This window comes from Hippichthys cyanospilos, chromosome 6, assembly GCF_059441005.1.
Source record: "Hippichthys cyanospilos isolate Australia breed blue-spotted pipefish chromosome 6, RoL_Hcya_1.0, whole genome shotgun sequence".
NCBI lineage: Eukaryota > Metazoa > Chordata > Actinopteri > Syngnathiformes > Syngnathidae > Hippichthys > Hippichthys cyanospilos.
Window position 1 is genome coordinate 25,451,544 of NC_142374.1, and position 25,348 is coordinate 25,476,891.

The 25,348-nt window shown below is 49.2% G+C and overlaps 1 protein-coding gene across 9 annotated transcripts in view; it reads right to left on the reverse strand.

Moving 5' to 3' along the window:
• Positions 1-3,591: 3,591 nt before the first annotated feature.
• LOC148422997 (multiple C2 and transmembrane domain-containing protein 2-like) overlaps positions 3,592-25,348 on the reverse strand; it is a 39,972-nt gene continuing 18,215 nt past the window's right edge. For 5 of the 9 annotated variants that reach the window (XM_088417025.1, XM_088417027.1, XM_088417026.1 and 2 more), the window contains 5 exons: positions 16,526-16,645; positions 15,087-15,128; positions 9,323-9,432; positions 9,144-9,253; positions 3,592-4,486 (listed from right to left, as the gene is read on the reverse strand). In XM_088417025.1, coding sequence (XP_088273151.1) covers positions 3,867-4,486; positions 9,144-9,253; positions 9,323-9,432; positions 15,087-15,128; positions 16,526-16,645 — 1,002 coding nt within the window. In that variant the 3' untranslated portion in view covers positions 3,592-3,866. Of the gene's footprint in view, positions 4,487-6,666; positions 6,765-9,143; positions 9,254-9,322; positions 9,433-15,086; positions 15,129-16,525; positions 16,646-25,348 lie in introns of those variants that run through there. The other 4 variants (XM_088417029.1, XM_088417028.1, XM_088417031.1 and 1 more) reach the window with 3 other exon arrangements.

Genomic DNA, 25,348 nt, shown 5'->3' on the forward strand with positions numbered 1-25,348 from the left:
AAATATACACCCCCCCAGGTGCAAATGCATTACAAATGCATCATGTACGACTAATAGCAATCATGACTTCCAGTCCTGTGTCGTGTTGCCGTTTGCTTCCTTCCTGCTGGCGAGCCATCGCTTGCACCTCTTCCTGTAAATATTCATCTGCAGATTCCAACGGAAGCGTCCTAATTGTGTCCTTCATAAAGCTTATGAATATTGAACGACAAAAAGCACGGGCCCTCTCGTTTCTAACGATACCTGGGCTTCCTGGGGCCGCGCGGTCGGACTCGCCGCCCCCACCGCAATTCGACGACGCAAAATAAAAAAAGTCATGTATTCTTCACGTCTATAGCCGTCTTTGGCAGTGAATGAGTGAAATGTTCGTCCACAAAATGGCATCTTATCCGTTGTCACTGCAAGTAATGCATTTCTATTCTTCACGATATATTCAATGACGTACAGCAAAAAGTAGAACTAACTCATTCATTACCAGGCCGTACCCTGGCGTCTATAGCCGTCTTTGGGAATGAATGAATGTTCTCCTGCAAAATAAACAAGATAAAGAAATCAACGTGCGGCGGCAGGCCTCTCCCTCGGCCGTGACCTCACGTCTGGCCGCCCTCGGGGGTCGGGGGCCCTGCAAGCCTCCCGTCCAGGGTCCGACGGCGGCGGGCCCGCGGGCGCTGTGAATATCATCAAAACGGGGCGGCTTGAATTTCTCAATGAGCGAGGCCCTCGGAGAGGTGCTTGTAAAGGCCAGCGATTTTATACGGCCAATTGAAGGCCACGGCTGTCACAATCAGTATCGGAGGCCAAAAAATGTTAGTGGAACAACACTCGTGAGGATATCACGAATCATACTGAAGCGTCATTTATTTTCACCCTTAACTCTTTCAGTGCCATGGACGGGAATTCTTGTCTTTTCATATAGTAATAAAAATAGTAACTAATAAAATTCTTCAAATACGTTTTTTTGATGAGGGTAGCTGACCCCCTTGACTAGTGCTTAGCTAACGTGAAGCCAATTGAGCACTGTAGTGATAACTGCGACCACTGGATGGCGGTGTTTTCACTCTTACAACACAGCTATTACCCCCATTCAATTCAAAGTAAGGAATGGAAGTCAACCCTGTTTACGTAGACATAGCGCCTTGACAAATGAGTGAAATGCTAACTACACCACACTTGGATTCCACCCGGATGTGGCCTCCGGGACGGAACTATGACTAAGGACACAGTGAGACCATTCGAATGAAGACATCCAACATGGGGGAACTTGTCCCGTCCTCTCGCGGGTCGGACGGCCACCCGGCGGCGCCGCATCAGAGGAACGTCTGCACGGAGAGCAAAACAGGTTGTATAGGGGTGCGAACACACAAACACACACACACACACAGTGCCTGTGGTGCTGCCTGAAGGACCGCCATGGAAACAAGCAGCGTGACAGGCTCTGGAGGGGGTGTGGGGCGGGGGAGGGGGGGCTTAGCTGCAACAGCTGCGGGCGCTTCCTTTTTTGACAGCCGCATGAAGACATCAGTGACACAACTAGTGGGGAAGCTTTCAAACAGTGCTTCTCAAACCGCTGTCAAGGCACCCCCGGGGTCCGCAAAATAATTGGCAATAAGCAGCATTTCCAAACACGCATACCTGCAGAAGGGAAGTGGCGTGCACAAACGTAAACAATTAAAAAATGCTCCCGCTGTTGTCATAATCATATACGCAATACGATGACATCCAAACACATGTCCGCGGATTTCAACGAGAAACTGATCGTTGACTTCTGCCACCAAATTGTCAAATGCATTTCAAACCACGCAACCACGAGAGAAAAACACACACACACACACACACTCAAATCCACAGTTTTGATGGTCAGGCCCCAAACGTTCATTAGCAAACAAGTAACATCCAGGGAGCAGCTCTGAATTCTTGGACCATGATGCATTGTGGGACTTGATTTTCTCCTTTGGGAGAAAAACACATTGATAAACAATAGTGCAAACACAATGGCATGTCCTGCAAGTTTAAGAGTGCCTGCTGGTGCATGCAGCACTTTTCTCGATCAGCCAATGGGAGGCGCCCATTCAGCCAATGGGCAAGGGCTTTTCATTTATAGGGAGCACCGCAATCTAAGGCGCATAGAATAGAAGTTACACTAGCGGCTGGGGTTGCGGTAGGCATCCACTAGATGGAGCTGTACTAAAGAGAATCAAAACAAAACATTCACATTAGTCAGTCAAACGTCAAAAATGTAAAATAAAGACGATTTATGGAAAGTACTATCTTGAGAAAAGAAATACTCTACCTCCTTATTACAATAAAAGACTGTTCAAATCAATCAAAAGCCATTTCAAAGAATATATTACGATTCAATTAAATAGTACAGGCAAATCACTTTACGTCAATCAAATTGCAACCGAAAACCTTAAAATATATAGTTTGTTGATTTAAAAACGGTTAAAAACGATCTGCCTTTTAGTGCGGAAAATACGGTACAGGTGTGTATTCATTAAATGTTTGTTTTCCCAATATGGTTCCGTATACTAGAATCAAATAACCAATTCCCAATTCAAACGTTTTTGAACACCCCTAATACATATCTATATATGTCTATATATCTATCTATATGTGTGTGTGTAAATATACTAAGGGCATCCTGAAGAAAATTCAGAAGACCCCCGATGACTAACGCATCCATTGTAAAGCATCTCCATATTGATATCGCAAAGCATCTTTGAGTGTCCAGAAATGCGCCTATATCAAAATGTTCAAGCGGCACCTGTCATCGACCGGCGGGTCCCGTCCCGGGCCAGTGATTAGACGGATGGGGCAGAGGCCGGCGCGGGCAAAAGGGGGCCCCGCGCGGAGCCACCGGCCGAAGGCGGCTCTGGCTCTTGCGCTGCGCTCGCGCGGGGGATTGGGCTAGTCAGAAGCTGCGGGGTCACGGCCGCACCTCCCCCTCGCTTTTGAAACGGACCCCTGGCGGCGGTTCCTGGGAGAGCCCGGTGATGTCTCTATCAGCCTGTCAAAAAAGAGATAGCCCGGGGCTCCGCCGGGGTCCCCCCCCGAGCCAATCAAAGTCTACGCAAAGCACAGACGGATGCTCTTTGGCCACCGTCCCATCGGGCCCCCCCGGATCGGCCGTCAGATAAAAACAACCCCCTCTTCCCTGACCTCGGATCAGCTCCGACCATGTTTATTTTATATCGTCAGCATTTCATTCCTCCCGCCGCGGCGCAACGAGGGAAAGGAGCTCTTGCCCGTCCTTGTTTTTGTGGCGCTCGTTGGGAATTTGTCAGCCCGTCGCCGACGGGCGTCCGTTTTGCCGGGGGGGCGGCAACGTATAAAAAAAATAAAAAGCCGGACGGGCGAGACACCCAAGAAAAACAAAAGACTAACTCTAAGGCGACAGAAAGCGGCGCCGCGTCCGTCCGCTGTGTTCGGCATATTTGCTCGTAGTCGGTCGGTCGAACGCGACGGACGCCCGTCAAAAATGTGGAAAACGCCCGCCGCGACAAGATCCCCACGTTTGGTTCGGTTACAAAGACAGAAACGGTGGAGCGATGATGACGTAATGGCCAAAGAATGCAAAAATGATCAAAAGACTGAAGATTTTTTTCACGTTTATTTTTTTTAAATAACAGTCTGGTATGAAAAGTTAGTTGCGGAGATGAACTATAGTGTCAGCGTTGTTAGAACATCCAGCAGTGGCAAAACGCAGATCTGCCCCCACCACATACGTTAGTCGCCTTTGAACGTTATTACGAGCGCGGAGCTCAGGGAACGCATTGCCGCTGTTTATTCTAAATGAGTTGTTAAGTCCGGCATTAACTTTGGCGACCCCCCCCCCCCCCCAAAAAACAAAAAAAAACAGGGGCTATCTAACGGAGTAAGATGGCTGTCAAAAAGACGCGTGCGCGTTTCACCGTTCGTACGAGAGCGACTCTCGGGAGACGTCGCCTCACGTCTCGGATTGGCGGATGCCTTCCTTTGCCTCGGTGGATCCGAGCGTTCGGATTTGACTCCAACAGGCGAATGGAGACGACGTGGCGCCGGGCTAGCGGGCAAAGTCGGTCCACCTGCCAGTCATTGGCAAAAACGGCCGAATTGAACGCAAACTGAACGGCACGCAGAAGCCTTTGACTTGGCATGCGGCTATTTGCCAGCCATCTCCTCCATCCTATGTGAGGTCCAAAGACCAAGGCGTGGCTTCGTTGTGGTGTTTTTGTTTTTTTTGGTACCTCCCGGCAGGCGAGCGACGGGGCCGCGGGCTGCCCTCCCGCTCCCCTTCCTCTCCCCGCTGTCAGCCGGGGAGGTAAACACGCGAGTCGGAGGGCGACGGCGGGGCGGGGCGGGGCGGGCCGGGGGCGCCGGCTTCGGCGGGGCCGGGCCGGCAACGCTCGGTCGCTCGTCGGGCGGGCTGGGCGGGACCCCCGATCCCTTACTTCTTCTTCCGTGGCGGGTTGAGGCCGCCGGGCGCCTTCAGCGCGCTGTAGTGCACCTGCCGAAACGAGAGCGGATTTTTCAGCGGCTTGCGTTTTCCCGTCACGCTCGGTGCCGAAAGAGTTCACGGCGACCCCTGTTTTAAAGCAGCATTTTACACCCTAGAAGATGTTGGCGAAAGAAAAAAAAACAAGAACCGGGGGACAAAAGGGGACCGAGCCAACTCAGCCAACAGTTTCGAAAAAAGGGTCGGATTTGTGCGTACGAGCGGCGCGGCGTCTTCCTCGGTCCTCGCTCAGATTTCCGGCCCTTCTTTCTCAAATCAAGTTTTGCTCGACGCTGAAAAAACACGAGCGAACGCGGGACGCTTTTCCCGTGATCCCGCCAAGACGGCGCGCTGAAAAGGTGCTCCAAAGTTTCTTTTGAAGCGCGACGGCAGGCGACAAATGCGGGGAGCATAAAGGTAAGGAAACGTTATGCTAATGAGACGGGCGGGCCGCTATCAGAAAGAGGAGAAGGGAGCGTTGGGAAGAAAGCGGCGGGCTGCCGCATCACAACATGAAACCGCGCTCAGAAGCGACAGATGCTTCTCATTTGCGCCTCGTCGCAAGTCCCGCCTTTGAGGAGCACTTTGTAGCCGCTAATTGCCAAGTCACATTCGCGAGAAGGACGGGAGTCCGCTTGCAGGCTTTGTGCCGCCTCTTGTCGATTGTTCCAAGTCAACACAAACAAAATATGCGCTTTCTTACACGGGGTCTCCAGGGTATAGCATCTTAAGGTTATTCCGCAGAAATAAGAAGAGACACTCGGGATGAATCTTAAGAACGTCGGCGCCGTTTCCAACGCGTACTTTCTCTCCCCAAACTCCCGTTACCTCGCGCGCGCCATTTCAAAGCCGGAAAAAAGAACAAAAAACAAACGCGGTCTCCCGCCGGGGGAGGAAGACGGACAAAAGGAAGCGGAATCAAAAAGGCGTCCGCCACCTTGTTTTGCCGACCGGGCCGTCCCAATCTCAAAGGAGGCAGGCCGCGGCCACATCACAGGCCGCTTGGCCGCCTTCTTGCCGAGGGACTGCGCGCATCAAGGGTGACGGGGTCTGGCCCGGATCCGCATCGTCAGGATTTTTGCCTTCCTCCCCGAGGCTTCGGCGAAGCTACACTGCTTACTTTTTAAAGTATAGAGTGCCGTAGCTCCTGTATCCATCCTGTCGTCGCAAGGGAAATCGACCTTGGAACATGGTCAAAAGCTCCAAAAAGTTAGGGCTCGCCCCCTTTATGTACAAAAATGCGACAATAGCAAAAAATGAATTGAATTAGGAATATTTATGATGTCATAATCAGAGTATTACGACTTTGGACGCTTACGGGAGTCCGGGCTAAGCCAATCATTGAAGTCATTGGAAGGCTTGCGAATGTCATTCGCTGGTCGCGGGGTGTCACCGCAAACATTTCTCAGAGGAAATGCACGATAAAACATGGGCTTTTCAATTTGTCCAAAATTGACAATTGTTCCAATTTGGAATGACAGTAAATGAAACCAACTTGGGCTAAATTTGACATTGGAAGAGCGTAGCTCTCAACCTCCCGTTTGCAAGCATTTAGAAGAGACGGGAGCGCGGCATCTTGAAAGTCGTGGTGTTTTGACGATCCATGCAAGTTTTGAGCCTCCTAGTGCTTTTCTTTGCACGTTTGTCCTTTGATATCACGCATCAAAAACATCAAAAAGGGGGTCGAAATTCCTCCCGTTGGCAATTTTAGGACTTGGCTAAAACTTCTGCAAAACTCATCTTGCTAAGGACCAAGTGAATAAAGATGCCATTATTATCTTGGAGGCAGGAGCTCTTCATCATGACGTTCCTTTTTGCATGACTCAGCGGGGGGCGCTCCTGTTATTTTGGCCCGAGATGGTTGGAGAAGGTGCTCAATTAAGGCGGCAAAGCCCGCGTTTTAAGTGGAAATATCGCCAGCGACGCAGCCGATTCAATGCCGACAACCTACGGAGAACAATCTTAACGAAAAGAACTGCTCGAATGTGAAAAATACTTGCGCGGCCGCAAAGCCGGCCAAATATCAGGCCAGACGCGACGCGCGCGAACGTCGTAATTGGGCCGAAGGGCGGCTCTAAAAAGGCGTTCGTAACCGAAGCCGGGCAGAAGATGCATTGGGGCCACGCTCGGGAATTCTCCCGCGGCAAACGATGCAAGCGTCTAGAGGGAAAAGGCAAAACGAGGCCCTTTACCTTCTGAACATCGGACGGCATCCTCTTGAGGAAATCCAGCAGCTCGTTATTGTCGATCGCATACGGGTTGCGCAGCTTCTTGGTAAATTTGTGAACGCCTGGGAAAGAGAAGGACGCTTCGGTCAACACGCTTGCCGCCGCTCGCGACATCGGTAGCGAGAAGTTAACCTCGCTTCGTCTTTTCCCTTCCTTCACTCACAAACCGCACATCTTTATTTTTCGAAAACGCAATTCCCTAAATATGGGACGCACCGGTGTCTTAGACGCACCCTTACTTTCAGGGTAAATTCACGTATTTTCTATGTTATCATGTATAAAACGCACTTCGGAAACAATGTCAAAACTATAGCGAAACGCAATCAATCTCATCTTTTGTCATTTCTTCATGTTTTCTTTTGTTCATGTTCGTAAATGATATGTTTGTCGCGTTTACGATTAGATTTCCCACATTGCGAGTGGTCAGTGAATGCGCTCCAAGCAGTTGTTTATCCTTGTCCTCCCCATACGTCCCATATAAAAATGTGCATCTGTGTGTCAAAGCTCGGCTCATGTGGACGACAGATCAGTCATCCTCGAAATGTATCGAAGAAAAAAAATCGCTTAACTAAACGTGCCTGCGCGTTTCGAAATAAGAGCAGCGCTAACATGTTTTCGACACCTGGGTTGCTAGAATACTGCAACGACACAACAGTAGCACGCTTGGTGCCGTTTACTACTACAATGCCCCCCGGTGGCGAGTCGAGACGGGCTGATAGAATCAATCTTTCCATAGCGTCTTCTTCCGCCGCCACTGTTTTGTCGGAAATCTACGGCAGAAAGATTTGGGGCCTTGTTTTGCAAGGACCGGCGCCCCCCCGCTCACGTTCAAGCACAACTTTGCACAAAAAGCCATCTGAGAGGTGAGCACCCTAGCGGCAGCGAGCTAGCGCCTCACCTCGACAAAGTGCAGACAAAGAACCCCGGGACCTAAATCCGTGCGCGCCGTTTGAAAGGCTCGAATTGAAAGCGCGGGGATGGAGGTTAACACGGGAGGCGGAGAAGCGTCTCTTTTGGTTTGCCGTCGCGGGATTTCGCAATCGATTGCGTGGAAAGCGCGAGCGGCCGGCGGAGGAGAGCCCGCGGAGGCCGGCGCAGCGCTCGGACGACGCCCGTCCGCGCCGTGCAGCCGCAGCGGATAATGAGAGGCCTTCTAGTGCCCGAGGAGAGGCTGCCTTACATGCGGCCGGCCCTTCGTCTGCCCGGCGAAGCCCGCGCGGACCTCTGCGCCGGTTTGCTGTACGGGAGACGGCTTGAAAGGACTCCGCTTGAACAACTAGTGGGTGCCGAGCGAAAGCCGGCGCAAAACGGGGGTTTTTCACAGACTTTTTTCACTGGGCAAGCGAGATTCGTTTCTTCCTTTAATCCCTGGTTGGCCGGGCTTTTTCACGAGCCTCAGCCATCTTGGACTGACTTTCAAAGGCTCATAACATTGTCAGATATCCATATATACTGTATTTACTTTCCACCACTTCAAGGAGTCTGCAATATGGGAGTCCAGGCTAAGCCGATCGTCAAAGGCTTGCGAAAGTCATAAGTTGGCCGTGAGCGCCACCCGGTGGTTTTGGGCTGTCAACACCAAACTTTCTATTGCGCCCCGTTCGCGAGTTGCCGTTGACAGGATTCGCGCACGGTAAAATATCAGGTTTTCAATATGTCCAAAAGCCACAATAGTTCCAACTTGGAATGGCAGTAAATGAGGCCGACATGGGCTGAAGTTGACGCCTACACCTCTCAAGATCCCGTTTGCAAGCAAGCAGCGATGGCAGCGCGGCATATTGAAAGTTGTCATGTTTTGACAATATAGGCAATATTTTAGCCTCCTAGTTCTTTTTTTGTACACTTTTCTTTTGATAGGGCACATGAAAAACATCAAAAAGCCCGACTGGGGTCAAAATTTAAGCACGTATGAGGATTTTGTTTCCAGACCTGCGCTAACCCTCGCTGTGGAAATGGCAAAAGATTTGTTTGTTCCCCTCCTCATCACTTGTGTTTTTCTTATCTTATCTAAGATGTCGGAATAGCGCACAAGTGCATGCTGACAGGCCTCGCTGTTCCTTAGTTGACTGTAGTTATTGTGATAGTGTGTCTCTTGGATGGTTCCAGCCTGTAAAGCTGAATTTGGTTGCCTTTTATTTGTGCAGCTGGAATGATAATAAAGGCTATCTATCTATCCACCCACCCGTCCGTCCGTCCGTCCGTCCGTCTCTAGACAGCTAGCTATGTATCTTGATATCGATCCACATCTATCAAACTAAAAAACATTGTTAACGAGCGGGTTGGAAATATATTTGCAACAATGATCAGAATGGAGTAATAGTTGCAAATACGTTTCCAAATGTGTCTGCTCAAAGGAGCTTTCCAGTCCAAAACATTTCATCCGAGCGGACTACGGAACATTCTGGACGACCCCTTTTGCACAACGGCATAAATGTACGTACCCCATATGAGCACGATGTAGCGCAGCGGGATGAAATATAAGAGGGAGGTGGCGGCGAAGAGGACCAGGCAGGCCAGACACGACATGAACGGAACCGACCAGTTGAACAAGCTGCAGAACGACAAGACTGGCATCAATATGTGGGACCGATGAGGAACAATACAAGACAAACGGATTTACTTCTTGATGCGCTCCCCGATGTTGGCGAGTTCCTCCAAAATGTTCTGGACGGTCAACACCACCTCCTGCACCATGTGGATCTTGTCCATCAAACCCTTTTTTCCAGGTTCCTCAAAAAGAAAAAAAGAAGAAAACGCTATGACTGTTTGCTCAGCGGGCCACGGGCAACCCCACCTTGCCTTCAACACACACTGATCACGCGTTTGGAAATGGGTGCGACGCCAACATATTTTCAACCTAACCTAACACACTGGGGTGGATAGAATACTGCACCAACACAAGATGATGAAAAGCCTACCAAGTTATTGGCGAAGATTGCACCCCGATGGCAGTAAAAATAAACTGCAGATACGGCCGCACAGGATTATGAACCGAAGGTTTCAAAGCATGAGAAAAAAGTACATTTGTAAAAAACTGCGGACACCAGCAGAAACCCCGTTGAAGTCCCCCTCCCCCAAGTGTCTTCACATAAGCCCATTTGAGAAGCGACGCGCTATACAATTCAAAAAGGTCCGCCTTGTCCTAACAACCTCAAGTAAGTCGGCAATGCTTCCCTATTTATATTTAAGGAGCCGACATCATAATTGAGTGCGGCAATGCGATAAGTCAACGCGGGCGAGCCGGGCGGGGGAGCGCGTCTTTTTGATCGGGCACAAAATAAGGAGGCGCTCCAAGCCTTCCAGAGCCAGACCGACGCGCGGAGATAACCCGCATCAAAAGCGGGAAGTAACCACGTGAGGGAGGACGTCCGCCGTACTGTTTATGTTTACCGTTGCGGGCGAGCGCGTTGGCGCTGTCCGGGCGGGGACGCTCGCGGGAAGAGACTCCCCGCCGCCGAGCCCGCGGGAAGCCAGCCGTTCCCGCGATCGCGCCTCCTCCCCCGCCGCCGAGCCGAGCCGAGCCGGGACGGGACGGGACGCCCGGGCCGTCCCAAAAAGGCAAAAGCACGGCAAATATGCAAGGTCTCGCGCTCTGGTCAAGGGGGCGATCGGCGTTTGGACTCCGCAGTTGGCTTTGGTCCGGGACGCACTTTGGAAAAGCCAGGGCGACCAGAAAACTACGGTGAAAGCGTATCCGCGAAGGCAAGTATTCCTGGCCCAACCGTAGTGGTTGCACATGATGTCATTTGAGGTTTCTACCGTCATACGTGCGCCACTTTCTCATCCGGGGGGCTAGCGGCGTTTGGACTCCAGAGTTCACTTTGGTCCGGAACGCACTTCGGAAAAGTGAGGGCCCCGGGAAACTACGCTGAAGCCGTATATCCGGGGGAAGGATTCCTGGCCCGCTTATGCAGTATCGCTGGGCCCTCCTCCAAATCGTTCCAAATTTTAGGAGCTTGTGTCTGCTTGAGAACTCTGCGTCACATCATAATAATATCAATTCAATGCCATTAAAGGTCCATTTTTACTAGGCGGCCAGTAAATACGTTAACGCCGTTGTCAGCAATAAAAGTCAAAAGGCCATTTTCGAAATTTTAAATATCGTTTGCAAAAAACGTATGAGGTAACGAGCGCAAGAGGGATGGAAAATGCCACTCTGGCAGGCTGGAACGAAGAGTGTTGTCTTTCATACGTGAAAGAGGAAAACAGACAAGTAGATGCCCTCTGAAGTAGGAATAAATAGGCGGCTCTCTGAAGACCATCATTATTCATTTCATTACACTCACACAAAAAAAAAGAAAATCGTGAAACGCTCCATCTCCTTGGTGACAAGACATACTTTCCATTTCTTTCTTCCTTCAAATTTCAAAACAGCTCGGCCTTACTTATACATGCGATTCTCATGGCTTCTCCATTTAGCAGGCAGCAACTATGGGATGAAATTAAAAAAACATAAATCCTATGTGACGCAAACAACCTCAGCCACTATCCTAGCTTCTATTCTATGCGCCTTATAATGTAGTGCAATCTATATATGAAAACACGTTTCAAATAGGCCATTCATTGAAGGTGCACCTTATAATCCTCATAGTGCGGCAAATACCACAGCTTGAAAATGGTTAGTGATTTTTTGGAATGTTCTTCAGATAGGGCTTTCCACAAATCACTTTTCTCCTTCATTTCTGATTGTCTATGAATAAAATGTGTTTGTACTTGTAAAATTCACACAAATCGCAGGAAATAAGGGGGGAGGGGCGACTTCGAACCAATCCTACGGTGGTCCTCAAAGTGGCGTCGGCGGACCCCGGTGCCCGAGAGACTAGCTAGCGCTCACTCTTAGGCGCGTTCCTTTCAAAATGTGACATATTTCTTACGGCTCGCTACAAGTCCCCTCCCCGCCTTGTTTTTACTGCAATTTGCATACATTTGCTACAACTCAATGACGAAATCTATTAGTTCCAGAAGTCATTTCGGAATGCGATTTCTTCGTAAGGCGCTTATTACATGGATATAGCCTAATCCGTTCCAAGCCTAAGAAAATGCTCAAACCCCACGTTGCTAACCCCTGTACTAAAGCGCCCCTACTAAACCGCAATGTCAGCAATAGATCATTACAAATTGGGGAGCGACCCCCCCCCGCCCCAGGGAAGCAGGTCCTTTTCATTTTGCCACGTTTGCTTTGCGGGGATGGGTCGCGCCTCCCGTTTCTTTGCGTTACTCCCAAAGATGGGCGGCGCGCACAATTGATACCCCGGGCCAAAAGGGAAGTCACTTTGCCCACATGTAATTTGTAATCGCTTTGGTGGCACCCCCCCGAGGACGCGTTTGTTCACGGGCCCGGAATCTGTAGCGTATTATCCCGCGCGGCCTTTCGGCTCCCTTTAGCGTCACCTTCCCGCCATCGCCGGGGGAAGGCGGGGGAATAAAAAGCATATTTCGGGCGGAACGCTAACCTCCTTACTTCGCCGCGCGTTAGCCGAGAGACTTTGAAGGCGCCAAAGTCGGGAATATTTGCGATAGGAGGCGTAAAGGCACGCGGGTTTGATCCGGCCCGGCGATACGGCGCCCGAGTGACAGCGCGCACCATAACGAGCGCTTTCAAATCGCTGCCTTTCCATTGCAGCTGACAGCTTAAAACAAACACGGGCCGCTTCTTAATTAGTGAATGAAAGCGGAGATTTTTTTTTTTTTCCTTTTCTCGCACTACGCAAAGGGGCTCCGGAAGGCTTGGGGGGAAAAAGAAAACATTGGTTTCAGAGCGCTTTAAAATGAGAGAGAAGACCATTCCCTTGGACTAAACTACAAAAACCTGGATCAGAAGCACAGGTTCAAGTTTGATTTGTTTGTTTTTTGATTTATTGAATAGTTAAACGCATTCCAAAAATGAAAAGATGTATCATCAAAAGATATCTACCTGTTCAGAAGGAGTAGGAGGAAGTACAAAAACTTATAGTTGAACTTTTCTAGCTTGTTTTGGTATCTTGAAGACGGAGGTGAAGACAAATGTAATAAATACCCTGTGAAAGCGTAGCTGTTACATTCATTAGACTGCTTCAATCCTGTCACCCAGCTATTAAAAAAACTTGAGTGCTATTTTCCACTGGTTCGTACCATTGGGTTTTGCTCCACAATGAGGACCCAATTCCAGGTTGGACCGTCTTTGTTGGGACCATTTTGGTCTAGTCCCAAAGTCCGGAGGTCCGTGAAATCGTTCGGGTTATTCATAAAATGTAGATAAATAGATTTCATGTTATTTGGTATTAAATTGTAAAAATATTCATGACTCTTCAATAAAGCAATCAATTCAACCAGTTTAATATTGTATGGAATATCATCAATCCCAGATACTTACGCATCGATTTAATACTTAAGTACCTGGAAATCAATGTCCTTAATATACTTAAGTATCGACGTAATACGTTTGCAGACCCTTGGAAAACGCGCTTCCCAAAAAGGGCTCTCTGGCTCCCCAAACTTTGACAAGCCCTGTTTTGGACTAGAACCCTAACCCTAACCCTAACCCTATTTGAAACTAGATTGGGCTTGAGGTGAGGGTAAAGGTTGGGACCAAGCGATGGGTTGTGATGATTGGGGTTAGGCGCTTGGAAATGCATCGCGCCCAGGAAATGCCCCCAGAACGATGGAAAAATCCCGCGCGCGTTTGTGTTTGCAGACATATCCTGCGAGTTTCACGGTCCTCGCAGACGGGACGCGCTGGCGTCTGTGTTTTGTTGTTTGTTTGTTTTTTCCCCGGCCGGTAGCTGGCGGTCATCACAACGGGATGTATCGAGCGCATTATGATACGATCGCCGGGCGCGGCGCGAGGGTCAGCGCCGGCGGGCTTCGCGTCGGCTCGCCGCTCGCTCGCCGCCAAGAAATGGCGCGCATTAACCGTTAACTGTCCCTTCCCGAGACCAAACGGGGGGATGAGTGTAATTGAATATGTTAGTCGCTGGCACGGCGGGGAGAAGTCCGGTTTTTTTCAGGCTCCTTAAACATTTTTCCCGCCGACGCTAATCAAGATGCTTTCTGACTTTTTCTCGGCGAGCCGACAAGCGGAAGACCTTCGGGCAAAAACGCAAGTTTGTAAACAGATACTTTGCGAGCAACCGTTCCACCCGGACGCTAACGACGCAAGAGATCTGAATGGAGGCGCAGAGACGTGAATATATGTGTTCTTAAAAAGGCTTGCCGAACCTTTGCCGGTTTATTAAAGAGACATTGAACGCGAGCAGATATGCGCGAAGGTGAGGTCGTTCCGATAGACCGGGGTGTCCAGATTTTTACCTCGGGGGCCGCATGTAAAATTAATAGAAAGACATAAGGCCGACCCCATTTTTTTTAGCTTTAATTTATTAAAGAATGACGAAAAAAAAGTCAAGTATGAGAAAATTGACCCAACGTGTGCGAAAAGTAGAAAAAAAACGTGACGATGAGACGTTTTGTTTGAGATGAGGAAAATGATCTTGTTTCCCAAAATATAAAAAGCATATCTCTATTTTGGGGGAAAATTCTGGTATTTTAGCAAATCAGACTAAATCTTATCTTCCTCAATCCTTCATACTTTGTATTCATATCCATTATTTATACATTTGTAATGCGTTATGTGAAGCGTGTTTGAGATTTGCCACATTGTGAGCGGTCAGTGAATGTTTTTCCTTTTCTTCTTCCACCGTTAATTGATTCATGCACACTTCCCACCAACAATTTACACCGTAGAACTAACAAACTTAAAATTGACATTAGCTACAGCTAACATTCCACATCACGTAAAAACACATAGGTAACATACCACTTTGGCTGTTGCGTCTGACATTCGCGTTGTTAACGGGTCGCTTCAGTAATGACGTCACACAGGAAGCGCTTCGCATGACCCCAAACTAAACTTCAGTAAACTTACATGCTCAAAATAGTCCAAGAAATAAATATGATCGTTTTTGGTGCATTTCTATCATTTCCTCATCTTCATTTAAAGGGTTTAGGGACATTTTGGGGGGCGTGGAAGGGATTAGGTTATTTACGTGTAAAAAGCGGCTCTGCGTTACAAAACGACTTCCGGAAGGAACGAATTCCTCAATTTTGTCGATAATCTGCGCAGTAAACAAACAGGCAGTTTAAATAGACGCGCTCCATTTTCAAAAATCCAACCGGTGCCGAGCGCGCCGTAAACACGTTCTATTTACACCGAACATAATGGAACGCGGGCGACCGGAAAGCGAATGCAACCTTTCAAGTCAACAAATTTTGACGTGCGCGGTAAAGCCGCGGCGTTCAAGGTAAACCTTAAAAGATGCGTCCGGATTATTTATCCGAGGCGGAGCGGCGCCGCGGCGCCAAAACACATTATCCGGGAAAAAACGCGGGAGGCGGACGAGATAAAATACCTTGTCGTCGTCCTCTTCATCCTCGGCCGCGCTCACGTTCACCTGGGAGAAAAGCGAGAGGGCAAAGGGAGCGCGGCGTGAATGGGCCGTTTGTGGGACGGGAACATTTTCAACAAACAGCCGGTAATGAAATTTCCTTTGAGTACTTTCACCCCTGTCGGGAGAGGCCGGTTTCCACGGCGACGGCATCGCGAGGTGAGCCCGCACAAAGGGAAGAGGTGAAAGAGAGCCTCCTTGGCGCCGGCCCCGCCGATCTCATTTGGGCGCGGCGGAAAAAACATTTCATCCGCGTGTTGTTGGACGTATCGCTTTCCGTCGAGCGGACCCTGACCCCGCCGCGACGCGGCCCCGCGGGACGGCCCCGGCTCGGGCTTCCGCGTCGCCGGGGACGCTCGCGAGCGCCGCCGGCGTTAACCCTCGGGGGGGCGGACGTCAGGCCCGGAGCGGGACGGCACCCGCCAAACGTCCCCGGCCAAAAGGCGCGTGCCGAGCTTTGCTCTTCCCTAGCGTTTTTCAAAATGACCTGCCTTTTACGTATTGCGCCGTGCCTTTCTCCACAAAAACACCGTCTTCCATAGGTGGGGGTCCCAACGTTTGTTATTGTGGCTTGCAAAAACACCCAACGATAAATAATGAACCGCAGGGCTCAAATCATGAGCAAAAAGGTGCGGCTTATAGTCTGAAAAATACGCTGCCTGTGTATATAGGCAGACAATCACATATATACGCGTGTGCGTGCGGAGAGAGAGAGCGATGAAGAACGCGAGATTTTTGCCTCAAACACGCCCGGTCTAAAAGAAGATATCGACCAAAGGCTAGCCGTTTGGGTTGACGATCTGGCCGCACCAAGAAGGTTTCCCCACTCACTTTTGTCGCGCCGTTCTTGAAACTTTTTTGCCAAACGTATCTGCGGACTTGTGAGTTCTTTTCGGGAGCGGAACCTTCATTCTCCAAACTTATGCCTTGCGGTCACCGTGGAAAAAGTTGTTTTTTTTCCATGAAAATTTGAACTACTGGGTTCTTTTTTTCTGTCTGGTATAGGTTATATTGAAATGGCCTCCGCCGTCATGAGCAAAATCCGAACATCGATGGCACATTTTTGTCTGGTTGGAATGCGCGCACTACTTTCCTCCCCCCGCGCGGACTTTGTCGAAGACCCCGCGGGCTTAATTTGAACTTGTTGCACTCCATTTTTCTGTTCGGAATTAGCGGCAACCCACACAGCAGGCTGACACTTTGCCTACCCACACTTCAACTATAATTCTAGTAAATTATGTCAAACTGCCCACTTTTGCAACGGAACGGCAGATAACTGCTGGCGCCGAGCCCAAAGCCAGACTCGCCATGATATGGAAATGACACATTGTGTAGGTTTGAGCGTCTTTCCCGTACGCGCGGGCTGACACGCTTACGCAAAGGCCAATGCGGATTTGACTCACCGGGTCCTGGTTGGAGTTGGCGCTTCCGCCGCGGAGCTGCAAGTAGTTCCAGCCGATGAGCAGGAGCAGGAAGAGGGGAAACATGAAGAGCTCCCAATGCCAGACCGTCACCAGGAAGATCTGGAGGGCGCCAAAACGTCACTTGACCCAAATTGTCCCAGAAACACGCAAAGCAGACGGCGCGGGGAAGAAGCCCCCCCGAGATCGTAGGCCGGGCGACCCGGTAATTCCAGACTTTGGCCATGTCCCTAGCAGGTGCCGTAGTATAAGCCTGAAAAACCTCGCACACAACCTCAATACGCCGGCCCTTGTAAATGCTTGCAAACTGGAGGTTGAGAGGTACACCCTATCGGTGTCAAATCGAGCCCATGTCAGGCTCATTTACTGCCTGTCAAAACAGGAGATATCGCCCATTTTGGACATATTGAGAACCTGAAAATGGACATATTGAGAACCTGATGTTTCATGCTGCATTTCCCTCAAATTTGACTTGAATCCTTTCAACAACAACTTGCAAACGGGGCACGCACAATCAACATTTTTGTGTTGACGCCCCAAAATCACCAGGTGGCGGTAGCGGCCAACATTGGCAAGCCTTTCGCTGACTTTGACGATCGGCTTAGCCTGGACTCCCTTCATGCAAAAGTCTTCAAAAGTCATAATACTCTAATTATGACATAAAACACATTCCTATTTCAATTGCATAGATATAGAAATATACAGCGTAGTTAATTTTGCTATTATCCCATTTTCCCCATTTTTGTTGGTGGCTAGGGCTAATGCCGCAGAACATTTTGATATTGGACCATGTTATGAGCCTTTCAAAGTCAGCCCAATTTGGTGACAACAAGGCCAGGCTAGTGAAAAATCCCCAGACAACCTCCCGCCCAAAATCCTCCCGCGGGCCAGGTTGAAGCCCCTTGTCCGGCCCGCGGGCCCTACGTTCGACACCCCCGACGACGCACCGCTCCTCACGGGCGGCCAATCTCAAAGCGAATCTCAATCTGAGCACATTGCAAACCGCGAAGCCTTCTGAGAGTTCGGCGACGGATTAAATTCCGGGGACGACTTCCGAATACGTCCAAATCCTATTTTCAACGCGAGATGATTGCGGCGCGGTGGCGTGGAGCGCTCCCGCTGAAGGCAAAGTATGACGGAAAGGCTGGTCTTTTTTAACGGCCGCGTCAAATCCTCTTAGGGCGAGAGACGGCCGGGCGCGTACGCCGAGCCGACCGGCGAAACGTTTGCGGCGATGCTGACCTCCCCGCTGGAACGAAGGCCAATCATACCTAATCCCTTCTAATTCTGTAAAGGAGTAGCGCTGCATTTCACAGCGGAGAGCTAATTGGATGCTGGCTTTTAAGGCCGCTTAGCGCTAGCCTAATGAGTCTGCCGACAAGCCCGATGATGGGCCAACGTGTGAAAAGGATTTTAGCAGCCCTTGACAAGAAGGAGCCGGGCAAAATGGCTCCCGTATTAAGTTCAAGTCCAATATGTGTGAATGTATGTATGTGTATATATATATATATATATATATATATATATATATATATATATATATATATAATTTTTTTTGGTCTTCCATCAGATGAATCTGATATATTATAAATATTATATAATATTATTGCAACTCAAATGGTTATATGTCAGAAAAAGGGAAATCCCTTTTTTTTTTCTAAGAATTGTTCCTGCTTTTCAGTAGTTTTTTTGAAAACCTACGGTATTTCCTAAGCGGAAGGCATCGGTAGGCAGGGCGCGCCAGCACCTTCCGGCGCAAAGATAACAAGAGGCCGAAAAGAGCTGCGGGCCGCTTGGAGAGCCGACAATATGTTGGCGTTCAAGCCCCAGACAGGAAGCGAAACACGGCGAGAGCCAGAAAGAGCTCGGGGGCCCGGGGCCCCCGCAAACAACAGACTGCTCGTGTCACAGCGGCCGCGCGGCGCGGCGCCGGCACCCGGGGGCCAATCTACCTAGCGCCGCGCCGGGACTCGGCCAACACTGAGTCATGCCGACAAACGCCCCCGAGCCTCCTCCTGCGCTGCGCCGTTTGCCGTCCTTTGACAAAGCGCTAGGTGAGCCCAGACGGCTCTCCGCGGGGGAGGGGGGGCACCGAGCCCGGCTGAAGGAAAAAAAAAAGGCATTCAAACCGCCACAAAATCGATCGTTGAACTGCCCCGATTAATCGCGGATAAAACATCATGAAGAATTCTTTGCGGCTCCGGCATTGATGTGACGATTGGCCACCAGGGGCAGTATAAAATATTCATGAAGACACAGCGAAGAAGCGTTACAGTCACTCATTATTCTGCTAAGGTGTTGAGTATTGCTGTAGTGTCTGTCAAATTGCGTTGATGCACCAGCGTTTAAATATCCGTAACCGCAAAGTCGGGTTTAGAGTAATGTCCGTGTCGCGAACATTGATTTATCTATATTGAATAACGGCGTGCAGGATACCTTCGTTCCCCAAAAAACGAGGCACTTTTTTTCCCCAAAATGAGACCGACAGTATGGGTGCGACCAGAATTTGAACCGAAAATGAAGGGTGTGTCCCATACACAGGTGTGACTTATAGTTGAGGATTTACGGTCTATAGCTTACAGATATGAACACAAGAAAATATGACCAATTGACAAAGATGAGATTGTTTCTGTTTTGCTAAAATTAAGGACGTATCAGACACAGGTGCGTCCTATATTCGGCTCGCTCTTTTTTTGAAGTTCGCTGCCCTTATAAAGCGCTAGTATCCAATTTGTTTTGCTCTCAAGTCAAAGCAAGACGAATCTTGTTGCTCATATATCAAGGCACCAATCTGTAGGTGGGGGTGGGGCTTTGGCAAATAGACAATATGTTACTGTTATTCTTTTAATAGCCCATTTGCATTACAGCGACAAACTAGCACAAGCGGGGGGTAAAAGTTGAGAAAAAAAGGTAAACAATGAATATGCATGCGGGCTGGGTTATGAATAACCTGCGTCATGTGTTGTCATCTCAACTCCCGCGAGACGCTTCCCGAGCAACGCTCGGCCCCTCCCTGAGGAATTCAGCTGCTCGCTTGTCACATTGCCCCTTATTCCCGTTATAAAAGTTAAAAAAAAAAAAAAAAAAAAACGGCAAAGGGGGAGGAAGGGAGAAGCCCAGCAGGAAGGTAGCGCCTCCTGGCTCTGGCTCCGGCTCCGGCACCGGCACCGGCTCCGGCCCGCCTGCCGCATTAGCCGGCAAAAGTCTAATTGCCGGGCCTGGGTCTTCCCGCGCCACTCAAGAGAGGAGGCCAATTCATTGTTGCCCAAAGGGGGGGGAGAGAAATCTGTCACAGGTATTCCTAATCGCCCACTAATGCAAATTGGTGCCGGCCGCGTTCCGGCTCAGCGGAGCAGATAAAAGCCTGGAGGAAGACAACGGAGAAAAAGCTCCAGTGTCACACCTCGCTCCTCCTGTCCTCACTTCCGCAAAAATCAGTCCGTCATTCGGGAACAGTGCTCGAGCGCTCGGGACCGGTGATGTCCATGTGGAAATAGTAGCACTTCTCATTCGAGTACGATCGAAAACACCCGCACCGTTCATTGGATGTGATCAGAAAGGATTACGTTTGCCGACCATTTTTAAAAAATTGTATTTAGTGACTGAAGTCACAATAACCTTTGTGAAAACTAAGTGCTGTATATGGCGCGTCGAATTATAAGGCGCGCCTTCCACGAATGGCCTTTTTTAAATAGAAATTAAAATTGAAGAAGCGCTGCATTATAAGGCGCATAGAATAGATGGTACGGTAGCGTTATGCGCCCACTAGATGGAGCTTTGCTAAAGGGAATGTCAACAAAACAAACAGTCAAACTTTCCTCATAGACAATCGGAAAAGAAAAATAAAGACTTCATTTTTTTCATCGAATTGCAACCGAAAACCTTCAATCTAGTTTTTAAGTGACTGTTTATAGGACGCATCCATACTTTTGGCCTTCATTTGGGGGGAAAAAGGTGCGCCTTATATTTGGGGAATTACTCAGTTGAAATAATTGCAAATTCAATTATAAATGATTTCATTTGAAATTTGTGACGGGTACGTCCCTCTTTTTTACTATCTGCTAACTTTATAAGATTACCTGGGGATGAAATGTGGAACATCTGTGTGATTAACAAAAAAAAAAACTGATAAAAAGAATCGCTCAGGTGCTGTCGTCGCCAGGTAACCCAAAGTAATGAGCAGAGCCCCCCCCCCCCAAAAAAAAAAAAACTAAGTGGCTTGCGTTTTATTAGCCAGCGGCTGAGTGATGAAAGGACACGTCGGGCAAAGTGCAACTGTAAATCTGTATGAAAAGAATCGGCGCTTTAATTGCCGTCAAAGACGAGCGGCGGCGCCTTCCCTCCATCAACAAATTACGCGGCGTGAGCCAAAGCGCCGCCTTGGCAAACATGACAAATTCGCTCAACTAGGCCAGGTGATCACAAACGATGGAGGAGCTGAGCTCGCGGGGTGGGCAAAGCGCGGTCGGCGGCCCGCTCCTTGCCTCCATTTCAACAACAAATCGCGTTAGCTTACGTCCGGCTAGCCACTCCCCCTTACAATTAGCTTATTATTTACCCCATCGCATTACCTATTGGAATTATCAAAATAAATGCATGTTTGATGAGCTCATTTAATTACAATATCAACCACAGAAACAAATACATTGAAAATAATGCAAATGCCACATGCCAAAGCGATAAAACCGGCGCACGGTGTTTGGCTGTGACCTCAGCAGGTGTGATGTCATTTTCAGTCGACGGCAAGTGGCAAAACGGCCGCCGCGTAAGATGGATAAAAACAACAGCTCCGTTCGTACTCCGCACATGGAATGACAAGTGGCGGCGCATGAAATGATATTTGAGATATGACTGTCAAGAAAATGCGCGGCTTGATTTCCCCACCATTTTTTTTTTGCCTAGCAGGGTTAACAAATGACTTGTCATTTGAAGAAGCATTCGCCGCGTATAAATATAGAGGCTGCTCCGGACCATTTAGCTGAAAAATAGCCGCGCGATTGCAAGCAGGGGGCCCGCCGAGGGGTCCAAACAATGTATGCGCAAAACAATTAGCATGAAATGTATGCCTACGTACATATAAGCTAGCCACCTGGAAGCGATGGGCATAGGAGGGCAAGCCCGCCGAGCAAACGTACCGGCAAGACCTGTTTTATAGCGCCATTAATATGACCGCGCACCCCCCCAGCACCGCCCTTGGAATCCAGCACCTAATAATAAAACACTCAGCGATTAAAAATGTGAATAAAACAAATTAACGCTGAGCAAGCACGCTGGCTCCTGCGCTGCGGGAGGGTTGAAAAAAAAAAAAAAATCAACAAAAGGGGACAAAGACAGCCTGTAAAAGTTTCCGATGCCCTCGAGGCGGGCTTTAACCGCGTTACCGGTGTGACCGTATCAGCAAATGTTTCCTTGTGCAAGCTGGACTCTATAATACCACCACCACCTACTCCTTTAAAAATCACATACCCACAAAATACCCACAAAAAAATCACAACCCTAAGTCCCTTAATATAGGACGTGTGTAGTCAAAACTAGAGCAAAACAGTGGACGGAAGCGAATAGATTTCCTTTTCATTTGGATCTCGATATAGTGGCGATTTAAAACGTCGTAAATGCGAATCCCCGTTCTGACGGGAAACCATTTTTGAGCGCACCCTAGCTAAAATGAGGCGTTTAGGACGCAGGGACGCGGGCAAAAGAGAGCGCTGAATATCACTTGAGAAAAAATCAACCGCTCCAGATTTGCCTTTGGAAGGGAACCAGCCGAGATGAAAGCGCACGCGACCGGCGTCGGAAGCGGGCTCGGCTCGGCTCGGCTCGGCTCGGCTCGGCCGGACGGACGGACGCGTGATGTGTGTTGTGTTGAGCCGGGGCCGGTGCGGGGACAGGCTTTCGGGGGGGGGCAGGCGGAGGAAGCGCGGATAAGATTTCTCTTCGGGGCACGCGGACAGTGTGTGTGGGCAGCCGCGGCGCTCTGAGCAAATTATTTCTGAATAAATATTTCACATACGCTCAGCTCAAGTTGTATCGACCGAGGAGGAGGCGGAGGCGGAGGAGGAAGGGAAACACGCAAGAGTGGAGAGAGAATGAAAAGGGGATAAAAAGTGCTTCTTTTCAGGCAGAGGTCATTTACACTTGGAGTTGGATTCTATTTACTCTTAAGCAATGGACTTGTGGCACAAGCGGAAGGTGCGTTTAATTGCTATAGAGCAAGTGGGCTCAACGCCTGGCGCGCACTCGCTCTACCGCTTGTCCGCGTCGTTATGGTGCTAGCAAGTCAAAGAACTTCAATCTAGAAAAAAATGTCAATTGAAAAACAAAAAAAAAGACATCATGTGAACGGGATTGATTTCAGATATGCTCGCTCAATGATCTGTCGTGAAAAGAACCTCAAAATAATAGCATTGTTTGTGCCATATGTTACGAACATACAGTTTATTTTGAAGGATTGGCTGACTTCCTCACAACGTTTGTCTTTCACAACGATACTGCGCCTTGACAGGCGGCACATTGTCCCGTATGTCTCGTAGCACTTCCAACCCCCCCCCCCCCCCAAAAAAAAAAAACACGATCTCGTCCACAAGAACCAATTCTTCATTTTTCAAACTTTACAAAGAGTGCTACAGTCTGAGTTTTGAAAAGGCAAAACTATTGGATTCCTGTTCAATCCAACGCACGCTGAAAATGGAGCAAGGCCTGATTGGTCACGCCTGGAGAGCAGGGTCCAATCGTTTTTACGAGACTTTACTCCCGGTGTGTCAAACTCGTTTTAGCTTGCGGGCGGACTAATAAGATCAGCGTATCTACTTATATAACTTTAAAACAACAACTTCAGATTTATTATTTTAATACTGTCCAAAATAGTACAAGCACAACATTCTATTAATCATAAAATGCAGCTCATTTTTTACGAGTCCCATTCCAAAATCCTTTGTGGGCCAACACCGGGCCGCGGGCCCTAGGTTCGACGCCCCTGCCCTAGGCCCAAGCAAATTGAACGTTTGCAAGTTCTCTGAGCAGATTTCAAGCTCCCGCCGCACAGAAAATGCATGGTGGCTTCAAACCACATCTACGCATTGAGCATTGGCTGGGGAACTAAATTTAGCCACTATCGGTCATTGTCACTTATTTGAGGGCAATTAAAACTAACCCAATTTGCCCGACCGGCGCGGAGGAGATAAGAAAATGCCGGCGAGGATGTCTGCGCAACGTCTCGGGGGACGCGCAAAGTTGGAGCTCCCGAGGGCCGGATCCGGCCATCGGACGCACGGCGGGCGGGGCGGGGGGGCCGGAGCTTAATCGGCGTCGGCCGCGTTAACACCGAGCGACCTCCGGGGCGAGCGATCGGCCGCGCGAGTCGGTCGGGGCCTCGCTGTCAGCTCCGCTCACGCCGACGTGACGGCGCCGGGGCGCGGAGGCCCCTCCTTCCCGCGCTGAGCGCCCGGCGGCCACCAAGGTGGCGACCGACTCATTCAAATACCGCACACGCGGCGGGGTTAAACACGGAGCGTTCCTCGGTGAGCGGCGGCATGTGGGAAAAAAAAAGTCTAGGCTCAAGTTGCCCGTCGTCTAATTCTACAATGGACCGTTCACCGGATACATACTGTAAGCGTGCTATTTCATATAGGATAGGGAGCCGGACCCACAATTTGCAAATATTTGGACATTTTCTTGTTTGCGACATTTCCACTTACGCTTTGTAGAGCGTCATCCGTTTTACGACTGGCGGCACCGCATCTTACTCTGGGGCCACCGCAACGGAACAGTCCCATGCTACGCCCTCGCTTCTCAAATAGTTTGGGGGCTTTTAAAGTTTCAGATACTTTGATGCACCTGGTTATTTTTTCAGTTTGAGACTAAGCTGTAAGCCGTATTCAGCTTTTTTCTTTTGTTAATACTAAAAAAGATATAGGTTTAGATACGTTTTCTCTTTCCAATGGGGGGGGCTTGTCAAAATATAATTGAGAAGCACCGATAGTTCATTTCTACGAGCTCATCACCTCTGTATAAATATATTTGGTGAGACATTTTTGTTTGGGTGCATGACTGACGAGTTCCTCGGATCATGGACGCCATCCAAGGCTGTGAGGAAACGACGTACAGCGAGACTGATTTCTTACGGCCGATGAGACGGTGAAATGCGAGCGCTCGTCATTTTCACAAAAGTTTCAAGGTTGCGCATGCATCGATTGGGCGTGATGCTAATGGCGCCCTGAGTTGAATCATTAAGAAACGAGGGAGTCCAACCGGCGTGAGAGCACACACTTGGCCGTCGCGGCCGTTGTATTTTTTGTTCCCGTCGTGCAGGCTGTGAAGACTCACGACTCGGCGTGAGGAGGGAGTGAGGAGCCTCGAACTTTTTTGGGGGGGGCGGGGGGCAGACACAAAGCAGAAGCAAGGAGACAATTAACTGTTTCAGCGCCAAGCGTTATCAGAAAAAGAAACCTCCGGAGCAGTCGCTCTCAAAGCGTGGTCCGCGGACCCCCGGGGGTCCTTGAAATCATTTGCGTTATTAATAAAAATATAGACCGTATCTGAGTTCATTTCATTCTATTTGATATTAAATTGTGAATTTATTGACGGATCATCAATAAAGCAATCCGTTTAAGCAGTTTAATATATTTTTAAAACGGTAATCATTTTGAAAATGTTGCGTTTGGTGTGTCCATATTCAATTCTGACGCGAAGCATACGCCACAAATCGTTCTTGGATCAAGCAATTCTCCTAAATAAGTAAGGAATGGGGAGTATCTTGCATTAATACTTTCTAGTTTTGCTAACAATGTAACCTTGAAAAATATGCAA